This window comes from Staurois parvus, unplaced genomic scaffold (assembly GCF_062004578.1).
Source record: "Staurois parvus isolate SC_StPar_1 unplaced genomic scaffold, SC_StPar_1.0 ptg000088l, whole genome shotgun sequence".
Taxonomy (NCBI): domain Eukaryota; kingdom Metazoa; phylum Chordata; class Amphibia; order Anura; family Ranidae; genus Staurois; species Staurois parvus.
In genome coordinates, this window is record NW_028317884.1 from 427,501 (window position 1) to 446,567 (window position 19,067).

The window sequence follows — 19,067 nt, forward strand, 5'->3', positions numbered from 1 at the left end:
GACTAATGTATGAAATGTTGAAAAAAGTCAACAATTTCAATCAGATGTACTTCCTTTTTATTTGGCTGTACAACGTGTAGCCTTCCATGTACTGGTTTAACCATTATTTATCTAAGGTATTGTTTAGGCTATTATGTTTGCTTATAAATTTAAAGAAGGACTCCGGTACCAACAAAAACATTTATGTAGTTTCCATTGCCAGAGCTATTTAAATCTTTAAATGCGTAAATTTTACAGGTTCTGACTGACACACACACATATTTGGAGCCAGTAAAAGCCATGTGGAGCCTGTGAATGACCCATGATTAACTGCCATTCCAAGGACAATAGCCACATAGAGCTCCTATTTTTATACATTTTCAAACATGTCCAACTGTTATCGGCACAGAGAACTCATTAATACTAAGTACAAAAGAGCTTTTTTTTCCTCCCTGAAATTACATTGTAAATACGTAAAGACTGCTATGGCTACATTTTAATTTCCCTGCTGTCAAGTTTTTGTTGTTTGTTTGTTTTTATATTTTTATTATTTTTCTAAGAATGCAGAAAAAAAAGAAACAATAACAAACTTTTTGCACAAGTGTAGCAGCATCACCGTAACAGTACAATGAGCATGTAACCACAGATCAAGAAATAGAGATAAAGTGAGCGCTAGATGGAAGAGCTGCTATGCGCCAATAAGTACCAAAAGACTCAAAAAGACATACAAAGAAGAAAGGGCGCAGCGCTAAAGTACAGTATAATTATAAACCATATATATGTAAAGTGATAACAAAGTGCCAAACACTGTGCAAAAAAGCAATAATAGTCCTTTAAACAATAAATGGTGACTGAAAAACGTGCGTCTTCCGGTGATCAGAGTAATTGAATCATGCACTCACCAGATGCATAATTCAAATATGCATATAGATGGTATCCCGATATCCAAACGAAGTTGTCTCATAGATGGATAGGGTCATCATCTAAGTATAGCAGTCCGTCCAAGGTATCTTCTTATGGATCGTGTGTCGCCACACTAAAACACCCCTCAGCTGTCCCTAGGAGACTCTGCAAGTAGTGGACTCAGCAGGGTCCTGCAAGGCCGGGGGTAGAGTCCTCCCTCGAAGACACAGCAGCATCTCAGCAAAACCTGGGTCTGCAGCAAAGCCAGGAACAGGAAGTGACATCAGACTTGTCACTTCCTGTTCCTGTCTTTGCTGCAGACCCAGGTTTTGCTGAGATGCTGCTGTGTCTTCGAGGGAGGACTCTACCCCCGGCCTTGCAGGACCCTGCTGAGTCCACTACTTGCAGAGTCTCCTAGGGGACAGCTGAGGGGTGTTTTAGTGTGGCGACACACGATCCATAAGAAGATACCTTGGACGGACTGCTATACTTAGATGATGACCCTATCCATCTATGAGACAACTTCGTTTGGATATCGGGATACCATCTATATGCATATTTGAATTATGCATCTGGTGAGTGCATGATTCAATTACTCTGATCACCGGAAGACGCACGTTTTTCAGTCACCATTTATTGTTTAAAGGACTATTATTGCTTTTTTGCACAGTGTTTGGCACTTTGTTATCACTTTACATATATATGGTTTATAATTATACTGTACTTTAGCGCTGCGCCCTTTCTTCTTTGTATGTAACCACAGATGAATGATGTCTAATGACGACTCTTTGGGGAGTGGGTACCCGAAATTAACAGGCATCCACTCCCACTGCGATCGCCTAGGCCAGGGGTAGGCAACCTGTGGCTCTCTAGCTGTTCTGGAACTACATTTCCCATGAGGCATTGCAAAGATTACAAAACTGACAGATACAGCTATAACTTGCAGAGACATGATGGAACTTGCAGTCCTGTGGCTCTCAGGTTGCCTACCCCTGGATTAGGCCATCGGAAACGGAAGTTGTCCCCCCCCCCCCATAGTATTCTGGAACATGTGACAGATCCCAAAAGACTACGGGACCATTCGGAAAGTGCAACGCTACTTGCACATGCGCAGTGAGCACCCGGCTGTGAAGCTGCAAGCTGTCACAGCCAGGCGTCCACACTGAAGATGCCGGCGCCAAGAACACAGGGCAGCCGATGAACCGGGCTGTGGGGGGAACACCACCAGATCGAGGGACAGGTGAGTGGCTGTTTTTTAAACGTCAGCAGCTACAGTTTTTTTAGCTGCTGACTTTTATTATTTTACATTTTCACTGGAACTCCACTTTAAGCTTTAATCTGCCCAAAGAGTTGCTAAGGTTAGCCTTTGTATGCCATTCTGTGTATTGAAATGGCACCATTAAGAGAGAGATTTCCAAATCAGATAAAATGTTCTCCGTGAAACGTTTCCATCTGTCGAAAAAACGTTTTGTAGGGCCAAAGGCCATCCAGTTTTTCAATGTACGTCAGGGATTTCAGTTCTCTCTTCACCATGGCAATTGTCAGGGCCAATGGTGACGTCCGTTTCTGTTTTTATACAAACTCAGAAAGTTTGTCTGACACTGGAATACACAGTTCAGTTTTGGGCACCAATTCACAAAAAGGATATTTGAGAACTGGAGAAAGTACAGAGAAGGGCAACCAAACTAAAAAGAGGCATGGAGGAGCTCAGATATTAGGAAAGATTAGAGGAACTGAATTTATTCTCTCTTGAGAAGAGGAGATTAACCTCTTCGGCGGTCTGATTATTTCAGAATTTTTTGTGCTGAAAGCGGTACCATTTTTTTGCATGGAAATATGTAGTTTTTTATTGTAGGCTGTAATCTGTACGAACAAGAGTCTAGTAAACATCCCGGGTAGGATAAAATTTGAAACACGAAATCATAAATTATAATTTAATAAATAATCATAAAAAATAATAATATAATAATAATAAATTTAATTCAATAATATAATCAAACCAAAAACACTGAAATTTGAAATATAGAGGCAAATTCGCACATCGCTGAGCAAAGTTGCAAAATCGTTTTCAGTGTCTGATGATAAATTTCCCCACAAATCATTATCACTCAATTCTGCAAGTGGTTCTGATTTACTATCGCTGTTCTCTAGCTGGTCTAAAACCGCTTTTGATGTAAAGGGACGCTTTTTGGACGCCATGGACTTTTCTAAGTTTCCAGGCAGAAAGAACAGTCAAAATGCAGGCAGGGCACAGGACAAAGCACTAGGGACAAAATATATGTGAAATGCATTGAAACAGCAATAAAAGAAAAAAATGAAATTTTTTAAAAATTTCAAATTTGCCGCCGGTTCCGGCGCCCATACGTCCCGACGTCACAGGGACCGGAACACGGAAGCCAGATACCGGCATCGGCCGGAGGAGATGGCCGGGGACGCTGCAGGGGACACATCGTGGGAGCGAAGGACAAGGTAAGTGCTACAGGGACTCCCTGAGCAACGCTGCATGGTAAGCCTGAGTGTAGCTCGGGGTTACCGCTCTTGGTACTCAAATTTTACCCCGAGCTACACTCGGGAATACCGCTAAGGAGGTTAAGGGAGGATATGATCATCATGTATACATACATAGGTAGTACATATAGTGAACTTGGTGTAGAGTTATTCACTTTAAGGTCATCACAGAGTACAAGGGGTCATTGTTTACGTCTGGAGAAAAAGATTTAATCTCCAAATACAGAAAGGCTTCTTCACAGTGAGAGCGGTGAAAATGTGGAATAGACTCCCCCAAGAGTTGGTTCTGACCAACTCAGAAGATTGTTTTTTTTTTTAAAAAGGCCTAGATTCTTTCCTAAATGCAGATAATATAACTGGACACTAACATTTATATGTAAAGTTGATCTAGGGAATATCCGATTGCCTCTTGGGGGATGAGGAAGGAATTTTTTCCCCTGTTGGAGCAAGCTGGATCAAGCTTCCTCTGGATCAACTGTGGGTATAGGATTGTGCCTTTTTTCAACCAGACTAACTATGTCACTACTTTACCTACATTCTGACAAATTTTTTATCCTTAATGGATTTGACTAATCTGTTGGTAATGGCTTAATCTTCTCCTAAAGGTAGGTCAGAACATAGGTAAAGGAGCATAAAAGAGCACATAATCCCCAATACCCATATCCTGTACATGCCCCTAAAATTAGGGGTTGAATGCCTTTTACGTATGTCAAATATAATCTCTTCCCACTGTGTCTATGACTAAGCTGCATAAGAAATATCTTAAACATAATGAAAAAGATTATACATAATTAGATCATAGTGATTTCTCCAAATAATTTGTATCATAATTCTTCAATCTAGTAATCAGTCAGCCTCAGCCTGGAGAAAAGTAGTCATGTTTGGTATCATCCTGTGCACCACACTGAAAATTTTAGACCAGTATTTTAGACCAGTCAAGTAATGACTATAGGACTAACTCTAAGCAGCTTGATGTTTCTGTAAGTACATTTGCAAACATTATTTTAAAAATACGTACATTTGCAAAATTATTAAGACACTTAAGGTCCACAGGAGTGTAGCCATCCTCCCTGGACATGACTGCAAGAGGAAAATCGGCCCCAGACTGAACAGTAGAACAGTGTTAGTAATAGAAAAAGAGCCAAGGAAAACCTCAGCCAAGATACAAACTGTGGTCGAGATATACAAGTGCCTAATCACAGCTTCTGTCACTTTTTGGGCCCAATAGAGGAGGACCTAGGACGACTCCACTGTTGAAGGAAAAACAAAAAAAGCCCTTCTTAAATTTGCTAAACGAATATTGACAAGCTACCATGCTTCTGGGAGACTGTCTTTTGGACACATAAGACAAAACCAGGACTTACTGGCAAGGGACAGACGAAAAAAATGAATTTGCGCAGGGAACAATGAAATCTCAAGACTATCTAGGAATTGCGGAGTAAAACATACGGCCCAGTGTCAAAATGCTCTCTCAGTCACAGGTCAAGGGTACCCCAACAGGATAATGACTCGAAAAAACACCCAAAGATGGCTAAGAACAAAATATTGGCCTTCTATGACGATCTGAATCCTATTGAACGGATCTATGCAAAGAGCTGAAACATGCAGCCTAGAGAAAACACCCTGATTCAGCTGTTTCAGGTTTGAAGTTTGTTCAAGAGAAAAGGGCAAAACTACCTCTTGGTCCCATCATTTCTGTCTATGCTAGTTTCATTTGTATTCTTAGTTAAAATATTATGTTCATCAAAATGCAAATGTCTTATTTTAATTAAACATTGAATAAAAAATGACGATGCCAATAACTACAAATTTTAAGTTATTTCAGGAAAATATGGTGGGAGTCTTTTTCTTGTAAGGATACCAACAACTTTGTCATTGTCTTTATAAAGAATCTCTAATGTAACAACAGTCAAAGGATACTCATATATTTCAAATGACAGTTGCCCGATTTGGCCATTTCAGCTAGATCAGCAGACAATATCATATCTGCAAAAGGCACCGCAGAACTAGAGACTGGGATAGGTTTTCTAACTTGCCCTAAGCCCACTGATTGTTGGTTATGCTTTACTGCTGCTTCTCAGAATGTAAGTCTATGAGCCAGCAGACGCACTTAAAAAAAACATGAACCCAAACAACGTAAGCAGATCAGAAAATTGAGTGAAAAGCCAAATATCTATATCGGCATACTTATTCCTTGACAGGGAACTAACTGTTGAAGTCGAAGGAACAGCGTGATAGAATTCTAGAGCACGTAGAATTTTCAGGAGACCAGCAATAACAGGTCCCTATTTCAATCATTAAAGGAAATACACACTCACTGGCCACTTTATTAGGTACACCTTACTAGTACCAGTTTGGACTCCCTTTTGCCTTCAGAATTGTCTTAAATTCTTCATGGTGTAGATTCAACAAGGTGTTGGAAACATTCCTCAGAGATTTTGGTCCACTTTGACATAATAGCTTCACGCATTTGCTGCAGATTTGTCAGCTGCACATCCATGATGTGAATCTCCTGTTCTACCACATCCCAAAGTTGTTTTATTGGATTGAGATCTGGTGACAGTGGAGGCCACTGGAGTAAAGAGAACGCATCATGTTCATGAAACCAGTTTGAGATGATTTGAGCTTTGTGACATGGTGCGTTATCCTGCTGAAGTAGCCATCAGAAGACGGGCACACTGTAGTCATAAAGGGATGGCCATGGTCAACAACAATACTCAAGTAGACCGTGGCATTTAAGCGATGCTCACTTGGTACTAAAGGGCCCAAATTGTGCCAAGAAAATATCCCCAACACCATTACACCACCACCACCAGCCTGAACCGTTGATACAAGGCAGGATGGATCCAAGCTTTCATGTTGTTTACACCAAATTCTGACCCTACCATCTGAATGTCACAGCTGAAATTGAGACTCATCAGACCAGGCAACATTTTTCCTATTGTCCAATTTTGGTGAGCCTGTGTGAATTGTAGCTTCTGTTTCCTGTACTTAGCTGACAGGAGTGGAACCCGGTGTGGTCTTCTGCTGCTGTAGCCCATCTGCTTCAAGGTTTGATGTGTTGTGCATCTAGAGATGGTGTTCTGCATACCTTGGTTGCAATGAGTGGTTATTTGAGTTACTGTTGCCTTTCTAACATCTCGAACCAGCCTGCCCATTCTCCTCTGACATCAACACCGGATATTTTCTCTTTTTCAGACCATTTGAACTTCAGCAAGTCGTCTTCACCATGTCTAGATGCCTAAATGCATTGAATTGCTGCCATGTGAATGAATGATTAGCAATTTGTGTTACCAAGCAATTGAACAGGTGTACCTAATAAAGTGGCCTGTGAGTGTAGTGTTTTTCTAAGTGTTTTAATTTATTATGCTCAGGATTCAGTTTTTCTTTATAGTCACATAAATATTACATTTTGCATTCCAGCAGGTGCTAAAATTAGTCTTTTATTACCTTGGCTGAGTCCATACAGCACTTTGCAATGAACAGTCTGTTCTGCTTTTCAGAACCTACATCAATTGAATGAATTGGACGGACATGCCTTTACCCCTTCTCCCTGTTCACATGGCTCCGCAAATGTCAATGAGGCACAGGAATCAGACATTGCTGGGCTTTCTTATTAGAACGCCCAGTATACTCTGCCAAAATTATATAATAAAAGCACTCTGAGTAAAATGTTTAAGTTTGAAATATTTAAATATTTAAAGACATATTATAAAAGGTCAGTTTATAAACTTTTAATCATTACAAATGTTTAACAAAATGAAACAAACCCAAAAATAAAAACAAAATAGTTTATAAACTTGAAATGAATAATATAGTGACCAAAAACCGCTATATTATCCCTTATAATAAAAAAAAAAAAAGTATACCATGGGTTTGATTTACGAAGAATGGAGAATGCTAAATATGGTGCAGCTGTGCATAGAAACCAATCAGCTTCCAGGTTTTATTGTCAAGGCTTAATTGAACAAGCTGAAGTTAGAAGATGATTGGCTACCATGCAGACCTGCACCAGATTTTGCAATCTCCAGTCTTAGGCAGGCCATAGACGGGGAGAAAACCGGCCGTTTTTTTTTTTAAGAAAACAACAAAAAAAATCAGTCGTTCAATCAGCCGACGTTACCACCATTGGTAAAAAAAAAAAAAAATCTGCTGATTGTCGTCCAGTCTACGGCCGGCAAATATAATAGCTGTGTCCCTGCAGAGAGCTCCGCTATTATATTTGACATTTAAAAGTATAGCAAAGTTGCAATATTGTATCTATTTGTATCCATTTCAGATACAGATGTTTCTATTCGGATACAAATAGATACAATGTTGCAACCACAATACTTTTAAATATCGAATATAATAGCGGAGCTCTCTGCAGGGACACCGCTGTTATATTTGCCTGCCGTATTTTTGACATTTAAAAGTATTGCGGTTGCAACATTGTATCTATTTGTATCTGAATAGAAACATCTGTATCCAAAATGGATACAAATAGATACAGATGTTCTTCTTTTTCTTTGTCTTCATCTTCTTCTTTTCCTTCTTCTTTCAGGTTACGGCTCATGCGTATTTTTTTTAATCGGTAAAAAGATCAGCCGATTTGCCCATCGTTGCCTTGAAAATCGGCTGATTGAAAAAATCGGACGTTTTTTTTCCAACATGACCGATAAAAAAATGTGTCAAAATCTCGAAAAATGGCCGACAAACTCACCCACTAATGATCCGAAAATCGGCCGATTATGCTTTCGGATGATTGTTTGGCTGGTTTTTGCCCAGTCTATGGCCTGTCTTAGTAAATCAACCCCTCTCTATTCAACTCCCCCCCCCCCCCCCCCCGCATTGAGAGCTGTCACATCAGCACCAAGGATAAAGCTGGCTGTACATGTCTTGAAATTCGAGCTGTATGTGCCTCTGAAACTAGTTTGAAAAACTTTGAGCCCCAATTCACACTGATACAGTGCGGGACACAGCGATTCCTGTGCATTTCCCACACCACATTTCCTGCATCAATCGCACAGTGTTCTGTGAACTGCTGTGGGTGTCAATAGAAAGTTAACACCCCAAAAGCAGTGCAAACACAGTGTATTTGCCTGAACCGGATCACATGTGTATAAACACCTATGCAATCCGGTTTGAATGTGAATGAAAAAACCGCCCAAACCTTTTTTGATGCAAGTGCGGTGCAATTTGAGCCATCCAAAATGAGTAGGCTCAAATTGCACCACACAGAATTGAAAAAAATTTGAACGAATAGTGACTGCAGCCAATCACCTGCAGTCATTGTTCAGGTATTCTGACTGCCATGGGTGCCAGCCGTCAAAGTACTATTCTTGGCAGGAGATTCATCCATTCATGCTATTTGGTGTGGATAGGTTATTCTATAGATTTTCCTTGTTCAGTCTGCCAAAATAATTTTGTGTATGGCCAGCTTTATTATTCTCTTGACTAATGAGTTGGTATTCTGTGGATGTTGATAGCAATCTTCCACATTGTGTAACAGAGGACAGTGACTCTCATTCAAGTCTACGCTGACCTGGTGCAAACCAGCAGGGGAAATAAAAAAGGTCATTGTATATGAAAGGAAAAAAAGTATAATTCAATTTCAGGGATCACATAGGTTGAGTTATTATTGCAGCGCTGCAGTAATTGCCGATGTGAGTTTCACATTTTTACATGCTTCCTCTTTCTTGTTTTTGATTTTAATATAGAGATTTGTACAAAAGACCCTAGAGGAAAAGCAGATTATCCACTACAGTCATGCTGTCTTAATGCTTAGCAACTGTTAAGATAACAAATCACCCATACAGAGAGGGGACTGTATTCAATGGGGCAGCTGTATTATAGACTTGCATTGTGCGGCAGGCTATAGATTATGCAATTTTTCTCTCCTTCCACCATGGGTGCCCATAGTGCCCAAATGCCCCTGCTGAACCGTCCGAATTTTGATCCATGTATGGCTGGCTTAAGGCTAAGTATAGGCAGGCTCATGTTTTGGCCAATTAATGCTGAATTGGCCAGCGTGTGGGCTTTGGCCTTGCAAGCACCACCTGGCTGGACAAAAATAGATTTACAATATGACTGAGACATTATCGGCCAAACAATCAGATAACATGCAGTCACTGTTTAACAGCACAATGGAAAGCTGTAGAAGTTGAGGCTGTCGGAATACAATGGAGGTTTCTTCATCCATGATATTAGGGTGAAACGGAAAAATCAAGCAATTTTCTCTGCAGCGGGCTGGCTGAGCAGTTGAAATTTGAGTTGTCTATGCCCAGTCTAAATCTGGTCATACACTATACAATCTGATTGTACAATTTCTGTATAATCTTTTCCAAATTTATCAAAACTATGCAACATAAGGTGAAACCTAAACAATACATTTAATTAGTATCAGAATAGACATGGCCTTGCACCACATAGTCTGTACAATCTTCTTTAGATCTACCATCAACTGTGTAGCGTATCGGCATCTAAGAAGAATTAAAGTGGTTGTAAAGGCCGAAGGTTTTTTATCTTCATGCATTCTTTGCTTCCCCCAAATACTTACCTGAGCCCTCTCTTGATTCAGTCCCGGGTCTCTCTCTCTCATTGGTTGAGACACAGCAGCAGGAGCCATTGGCTTCCACTGCTGTCAATCACAGGCAGTGAGGAGAGAACGGGGGAAGGAGTTGAGCTGTGACTCTATATATCTTATATACGCATAGAGCATGTAGCAGTGTCCCCACAGCAAGCAACTTGCTATTGGGGGCACTGGTCAAGAGGAGGAGCCAGGAGTTCCGGCAGGGGACCCAAGAAAAGGAGGATCAAGGTTGCCACTGCACAGAGCAGGTTAGTATGGAATGTTTGTTATAAAAAAAAAATTTAAAAAACCTTTAAAATCACTTTAAAGGTGAAGTAGGGCCAAAGCGCTTTTGGCCCTACCTCTCCTGTAGGTCACAGGATTGCACTTATTTCTGCGCTCCTGTGATCCATATAAAGCCAACAGCAGGCTAAAGCCCACTGTTGGTTGACATCGACTGCAATGCCCAGAAATTGTTACATGATGGAGAGTCATATCCTCAACCCTGTGTAAGTTCTGTTGGTTATTTTGCTGCAATAAAAGAAGAGAAGCAGGGGGTTCCTGGGATAGTGAGTATAAGTGGATCGGGGGTAAGTTTTAAATAGACTTGCCCTAAAATGACAAAGTGACAGCAGAAACAAAACAAAATATCTTATCCATTGGCCATGTCAAAAAGAAGATTGCTCTGTGTACTGTGGCTTAAATGTAATTGCATTAAGACCGGATGGCGATGTCTCTTCACCTATTGTTGTCAGTAAACATCAGCATTTCCATGCATGTTGCAGGCTGATGCCTAAAATATACATAAACGTTTACCATAAATGAAAAGAACCAATATCCTATAAGGTGAAGTCATCAATATACAGACCTTATACAGGCCTTACTAAGCATGCATGAATAATCTCAATATACCTGGATGTGTCATAGTCACAGTATCTTCATTAGAATTGTTGTTGTAGATGACCACAGCTGTGGCATTATGGGATGCGGCTCGAAGAATCTTTTCTTTAAAGGTGCAGTTCCCACGCTGCAGAAGTGCAATCCAGTGCTTAGTGTTAGGAGGCACAGGAAAACGAATATGAGAGTCACAACCTTGTCGATCTGGAGCTGGATAGAGAGGGAAAAAGGCAGAAAATCAATATTGCATAAAATAAAATAAAAAAAGGAAAGTAGTATCTGTTACCACCTGCAGACACATTACCTTCCTACTTGACCCAGATAAAACACATCAAATTCAAATATTCAGCCCGTTTAAAGCGGACCTTCAGTCTAACTAAAAACGTATTTTTATCTTATCCCTCTTTCAGATTTGGATATGATTTTCTGCATGTGCGCAGATGTGCTGCAAGGCTTCGGGTCCCAGTAGAGCCCTGCGGTACATCTGCGCACATGCGGATTTCCTGCACATGGGCTGATAGAGTAGGTATGGAAGTCACATACCTTGCCGTGTATGTACATGTGTGGAAACCCCCAGTGTGTGCATAGATGTGCCTTCTAGTGCTGCTAGTGAACCGTAAAGGCAACAAGCAGGCAAAATAAAATGTAAATTAACTTGTTGACAAAATTGTTGGAGGTGTCTTTTGCCTAAGGACAAAAAAAAAAAAGAAACTAGATGGAGCCTCACAAAGTGGGTGAGGTACCATAGATGTTCACAATGGGAAGGGGACGGTTTTTCAAAACCAAATGGGACTGAAGTTTCTCTTTATGAAATTAGACTACACCAATTGTCAAGATAAAAGGTGGTGTTTAGCGCAGAAGCTTCTTCGTTAGGCCCTTTTCACACAAGCATTCCAATCAGGTGCGCGTGTCAGCTTTTCAGGTGGACCTTGCGGACCTTAGTGGACAGTCAATTCATCTCTATAGACTGCCGGGTGTAAACTGACTTGTGTTTGTTTACACTTGACTACCTCCAATCCGAACACGTCCACTAAAAACAAAATGGAAGAGGATCCATTCTCATCTGTGTAAGTGGACCAGATTGGAGGTAGTGAGGTGTAAACAGACAATAGAGACTGTTTACACCTAGATACCCATAGAACAGAGCAGGCTCAGTCTGTGTCTGATCTTCAGGAACTGAGTGGACATTGACCTGTCTTCCACCCGACCTGCTCAGCAGACAGATCCTCTGTTCAGCAAAACGGATTGTGTCCCGTGTGAAAGGAGCCTTAAGTCGTCATCCCTCTTTGCTCTAGCTTGTGAGAATGGATTTGCTTTATTGACTCTTCAGTGCCTGCAGCCCTCCAACAGCAGCAGGCCATGCATGAGGGGAAGAGGGGTCTGATGATCTTCCTCACAAAGATCTTCAGACATGCATTTTTATCTCAAATTAATATGCATACTTGCCATATGGTACAGGGAAGCACTCGGGAAATGGCTTTTTTTTGGGGGGAGGGGGGGGGAATAATAGCATTCTTTGTACCCTGAGAATGAGTGGCCTTGGGATGTCTGTCTAGCCAGATCCAGCAAAATCTGGAAAATTCATGTTGCTGAAAGGCAGAATATATGAACATTCCCTGTAAGATAACTTACTTCCTATTGATTCTATTGATGTATACAGATCTAAATGCAGCAGTATTGTATGCTATGGGCCTATTCAAACAATTCCATTTTGTTTGCCAGTTTTGCATGTGTTTTGCATGTGTTTTTTGTTTTTTTTTTTTTTTTTTTTTTTTCGAAAAACCTCAGCAGTTTTGTTCCCATGTTTCAAAAACCACCTTGCGCTTTTTCTTGTGTGTCAGCCAGGAGAGAATTGCTTTATTTTTTGGTCAGCCTGTAAACAGACCCTCATGCTATATTATTTTAAGACATCATTTAAATGTCTTATTTCTGTGTTGAATTAAATCAAGTCTGGCAGACTATTAAAAAAAAGCACTTTTATATAAACAAACATTTCAGCTAGCGTAATGAAGCTCTTTGTTCTTCCAACCTGCCGCTCATCCATCACCTTAGAGAAAACGCAGCAAAATATCTAGAAATCACTTTGCAATTATACCACGCTGATTCAGTGACCGAGAAGAAAGAATGTCTCTTCCTCCTTTTTGTAGTGTGTTCTTTCGTTGTGATTAAAGGGAATATAATGTTATGGGCAGCAATGACTAAAGAGCTGATTTGTGTCGCTATTTGATGTTCGGATATTCAATTAACTGTCAAATGACAACATGGCCACTTAGGAAATATTGGTTATTTGAAATTCAGGCAAACAGCAACTTCACAGAAGAAAAGTAGTTTTAAGAAGAAAGCTAGGCAAATTTATAAAAAAAAAAAAATATTTTATTACATGTTGATAGCCACTGAAAAGATACTAAATTTATTTTTGAACTGTACCTATAAAAAGGTATAGATAGATTTTTTTTCCCCAACTCTCTCCATCATACTTCTGGACTGGTGACTCAAAGTACAAAAGCCTGTGGGACAGCTAACAGCCAACCAATTAGCATTCTAAAAAGGTCAACAATTGGTCAGCAATTTACATACAAAAAGGTCAGCAATCTACATTATTTTGTCATGACAACCTATTTACCAACATCTTCCTCCAAGTGCTTGGCACACTGTCACTCCTGCCATAGGCTACAGTTGATGCACCAACATCTGGACAGTCCAGCCCAGATCATCTCTACTTTCCAGGTGGTGCTGGCCAAATCCCAACCACCTTCTCGATAGCCCTGTCCCTAATAATGCAGGAGCCACTCTCCCATGGCCACAATCCCAGGTAATACCCTTTGAGTTTCTGCACATGATCCGTATCCTAAATAAATGCTGTGATCTCAGAAAAGAACCTTAGACACAGCATCATTAGGACAGAGATGTGGGACTGTCCCGGCAAATCCGGGACAGTTGGCATCTATTTCACTAATTTTTCAAATACTTCTTTACAGTAAACCTCTCGTAGGAGATCTGGAAGCTGCCATTGTTGACCTCCTTTTGAAAATATAAGTAACCTGGTTGCCATGTTGAACCTTCGAGCTTAATTTGTACAGCCACTGACAATGAACAACTATTTAAAGAAGGAAAATCTGAGAAAATTCAAGAATCCCTATCTGCATACTTGTTTTAGGTCGATGGCTTAAAGCACTTAAGTAAGGTTGTCTGTAGGACAACTAGCATTTGTATAAGAGGAACCTGCAATGACAGCCTCCATGTTTTTCCTATGACAGAATTCCTTAAGGTTTATAAAGAAACAGAAGCCAATAGATGCTTTCACTGCAGAAACCACTTCTCTGGTATTCTGAGGGATCAGATCATGTGACCAAATGTATAGGTATGTGGTCAAGCAACTTCTGCTGAAGTCGATGATCTGAGGTTGGATTATTCTTCCCTCTCAACAGAGATCAAATTATTATTAAATATCTAGGTATTTGATGACTAGTTACTGTGGCTGTCGCAGCAGCAGTTTCTGCATTCAAGATATTTCTCCAAATCTGCTAACTTGTACAATTATAAAGTAGAACCCTTGTTAAAGTAAATTATGATGGAACTGAACACAATTTGCTAGGTGTTGCGTTTTCATTCCTAAACTCATTGCTTTGTCCAACATTTTCCAATTCCTCTGGTGTCCTTCCTTGACTTGTACATGCCATAGTGCTGCATTCTCATGATCTGTGAATTGGCACTATGGAAGGTTGAGAACGACGTGTTGATATAGCAGGTCACAGCTACAGTATACAGGGCGTGGTATTGCATGAATTGCCTGAATTGTGGATCATGTGATTTATACCCTGACTACTGCAAATCTGAGGTATGTGGCATTTAATATATTTTGAGTGTAATGCAATTCTGCTTTAAGAGTAAAGTGGGCAGGGTAGTAAGTCCCTTTAAATGTCAGCCACAATGATTAGACTTTCTTGTTTCCCTGCTGCACAGCAAACCATGACAGATGCAAAATGATAGGGAAACCTATCTATCTATACGGTAGCGCAGAAAAATGTTAGTGGACAGTTATAGGATTTTCTGTGCAAGTTTTTAATGGTATTGCAGCTTGTACAATATTTAGAGTGGAATGTTAGTCAGACAATTAAGTCTTGGTAGATCACTTCAGGCTGGCCCCTTTTGCAGGTATAGCTATGTAAAACATTAAAAATAAGTGCCTATACTGTTTAAAATCCAGTAAAACACTGTCTCACCCTGCTATCTATTTTTTAGGACTGTGCCGAAAATGTAGAGGCCATCTGCTGACAGCCTAAAGATTTACTGCTGGTCAGGGGGCTCTGTGCTTCAGCAAATGGTAGCCTCCAAGAAGAAGAAACGGGAACAAAACTGGAGGCAATTTACAGCACACACTCATTTTGGTAGCATAATTATTAATGTGCAATGTATGTTTCTTGCTTGATTTTTTTATCATATTGTTATGGGTAAAGTTCCACTTTAATCAAAGTAATCTCTCCTGTATAGTAATTTCACCTGCTACTCTGATTATAAGTAATCTGGAGGCTTCACAAAATGCAGATGCTATTGCAGTCTGAAGATGGCACTGTACCTTTGTTTAATACTGTCAGATGCAATTACAGTATCAAAAAAACTGTACCAACCCAGACGGGTTGCAGTTTGTAGCGAAATGGATGTATAATTGTCTGGACTGTCATGTAACCCCTTCTCTTCTAAGATAAAATGAATAAACGTTATTGAAAAGAAAAAAATAAATTAAATATATTGGGTATATATTGACACTAAACTATGAGGAGTAAAATATTTTTTTGTTTACATTTTTGTGCATTTGTCATCCTACAATTAAATCAGAACAGTAATTTCATTAAAACAGTGTAGAAATTAAAAGCCTTGTATTTTGTTCAAAAAAGTAGGCCTGCAAATTAGTAATTACATTGCCAAGTTAATCTACACATGCTGATGCTAAATTTGGCCCAAACAACTAGGCTTCATTGTCCTCTGCTCATCAAAAGGTTAATGTTACCACCCCCCCCACCACCCTGTCCCATGCTAGCGTAATTGGATCATGCATAAGGGTCAATTTACATAGACATTTGTGTTTTGCTTCTAGCATGGTTTTGTGAAACATTGCTGCAGGATTTAAAGGCCAAGTCCACCTTTCATAGCACGTTTCATATTACACCACTATTAACAGTGTAACATGGTGCCATTCCCAAACCCCCCAAACTTTCCACCCAACTTACTTTAAATCTGCTCTTCTCTCCACAGGCTTCTGTTTAATTTTGAACTTTATGTGACTTTGCATGGCTCTGCAAGCACAGCCACATCATCCATTCACAGAGATCTGCAGTATTCAGTGCCGGTTCAGATATATGTGGATTGGATGTGGTTCGAACTGCATCTAATCCACATGACATGTGAAGAAACATTGCTTCCTATGGTGCCAGTACACATGTGTCCTGTGCACTGGCAGTGGGGATTCAGTGCGGTTTGAAGAAAAAAAAAAAGAGTCAAGTACAATTTCTGAGCAGTGCGCTCCGGTTCAGGTGCGGATTACAGGCTATTGATTTCTATGGGATCCTTTTCAAACTGCACATTTGTTAACAAGCTAAGATCCTGAGCTAATCCTGTCCTGAACCCGATATAAACCTGACATGAACCGGTGAACAACTACTGTATCAATTCGTTGTGAAACCTAAACTTCAATCCGCACCGCACATGTGTGAATCAGCTCTTAATGGAGCACAAGTGTAATGATGTTACCACACTCATAATCCATTGATACTTCATCCAGCTCCATAACTGAAGATACGGACCTGGGGCAGAAGGAATAGTCTGCAGGAGCCTGTGCAATGTCTCTGTAGTTCACTGACCACATTTGCAATCGCAATTTTGAAAAAAAGAAAAAAAACGCTCACATTATTATTCAGTTTCCCTCAAATACCAGTAGCACATAATATGAAAACAATACTTCCAGGGATAGGAAGTACCCATATTATTGTGTATTACCATTTTATCTTAAAGGAAACCTTCACTGTGAGCAATACATAAGCTGCCATTACTGATCACATTGTGAGAAAAATAGAAGGCTTGCAACTCTGAAATTGAATGAAATGCACTGAAGTGTCAAACACTGTTAGCACCCCTGTGGGCTCCCCTGGAGTCTGGAGCCCCAGGCAGAAGCCTGTTCTGTTCTTATTTTAATCAGTCACTGGGTATGTATTGACACTATGGGGAGAAAATAAAATGTGATTACAAAACTAGTCATGCTCCTGCCTGGATCTGCCTAGCGGAAAACACTAGAACTGGGACGTACAGAATAATGACAGCACATTAAAATCCAGATCATGTGCAACCTGCAGCTGCCACTGCTCTCAGTCTCTGGCTCATTTCTCATTTTCAGCCTGAATGCTGGAGTTAACACACCAAAATTACCAGTCCTCTTCTCCTTCTAGTTTGCATGTATCCTGAAATACATTATCACTGGCTAACCTGCAAGATGATCAATTATGTTCATTTCTTGTGTATGCATTAAAAATACCATTATTCAGTGGGAAAAATGCGGCAAGAGAAATTAGAACAAGCTGGCACGCTGGCAGCTTCTTGGCATAAGGGGCTCGCTAGTGCTGAAATGTGTCCGTGAGAAGAACTGACCTCTGGCCAAGAGTGTGCAAACTTCAGCAGAGCAGCTTCTGCTGGAAACGTATGTTCATCATTGACTCTGCAAGGACATAAACAAGAACTGCACTGGGACAGCTTGTTGTTAAAGGATAAGTGCACTTTCAAACAAAGTGCACTTATGTTGTTTGCTTCATCCCCCCCATCAGGCTAACCCCCCCCCCCCTGCAGATATATGCTCATCTCCAATGCTCAGCAATGTGTAGGTCCTACAAGGATAATCTTCTGTGCACTAGCCGCGTCTATACCCATCCCCATGGATGCACTTCTATTTGGGCCATCTTCCAAGGCTGCCAGTGATTCTTGTGAATAATTTCCCCTTTTGTCATCTTTAGCAGGTAAAACAGTTTGCTTAAAATTGTTGCTTTTTTATTTGGTAAAAATTCCACATTATCATTTTCCATCTATATGGCCCCATGCACACTGGGGCTCTTCTAAACTCTTCTCTTGGCAGGAGATAAGCAACTTCAAAAACGTGCCCAAGCTGTGTTATTGCAAACAAGTTTAGGGACATTTAGTTTTGTAGCATTTACTCTGGACACTGAAATGAATAAATGCTCAAGAGATAAACAGTGCCAAACGCTTAGGTGCATTTACACACAATTAGGCGCTTTTAACCGTTTTTTTTCAGCCATAATGTACAATTGATGTTTTTGTTTCTGCTTTTAAAAGCTTCTGCCTCTAAATTCATGTAAACAGGGCATAAAGGGGCATTTAGAGGCAGAAAAAAAAAGTCAAATGTCAGGCATTTTTTAGCTGAAGTGCGTATGAGGTCTCTTAGTTGTGCATTCCTCATTTTGTCAACTGTACTTATGTATGGTTCTTTCAGATCCCACCTACTTTTTTCAGGTCAACCTTACATCTGTATGAAATGTTCCTTATCATAGGCTATTTATGAAGCTATAAAACCAAATGGCACACTTAGGGGGGTTGTTAGCTCATGTACAGTACTCACAAGTCATTGACTGCTCCTGTGTACAGTATGCGATTGAATGGCGTATTTAGAGGTTTGGCTAATATTTATTTATTGCAAGCACTTATAAAGCGCCGTCACTTTACAAAGCACTTTACATATATACATGTACATTCACATCAGTCCCTGCCCTCAAGCAGCTTACAATCTAAGTCCCTAACTCACATTCATACATACACACACTAGGGCCAAATTAGACCAGAGCCAATCAACTTACCAGCGTGTCTTTGGAGGTGGGAGGAAACCAGAATATCCGGAAGAAACCTACGCAGGCAAAGGGAGAACATGCAAACATCAGGCAGGTGGTGCCGTGGTTGGGATTTGAACCAACAAACCCTAGTGCTACCAGGCACTTGTGCTTGCTCTTTGCTGGTTGTTGGTCTTAAAGAGAAAGTTTACAATAAACTTTTCCTTTATTAAATCCCTCCATTCCCTGAGTGGAGACTGCCGTAATAATTACTAACCTTTCTCCCCATTCCAGTAGACATTACCGTGCAGCCCTGCCTGGCACTATACAGCCTTCTTTAAAAAATGGCACTGATGGCTCCTCTTCTTGGTGTCTACTTGGACCGTGGCCCCCTTTTCCTATGGGTA

General features: G+C 40.4%; 1 protein-coding gene across 6 annotated transcripts in view; it reads right to left on the reverse strand.

Annotated features, from left to right (window-relative positions):
* The window catches only part of RNF130 (ring finger protein 130), a 465,054-nt gene that overhangs the window by 321,737 nt on the left and 124,250 nt on the right, over positions 1-19,067 (reverse strand). For all 6 annotated transcript variants that reach the window (XM_089670239.1, XM_089670240.1, XM_089670241.1 and 3 more), the window contains exon 2: positions 10,853-11,047. In XM_089670239.1, coding sequence (XP_089526365.1) covers positions 10,853-11,047 — 195 coding nt within the window. The remainder of the gene's footprint in view (positions 1-10,852; positions 11,048-19,067) is intronic.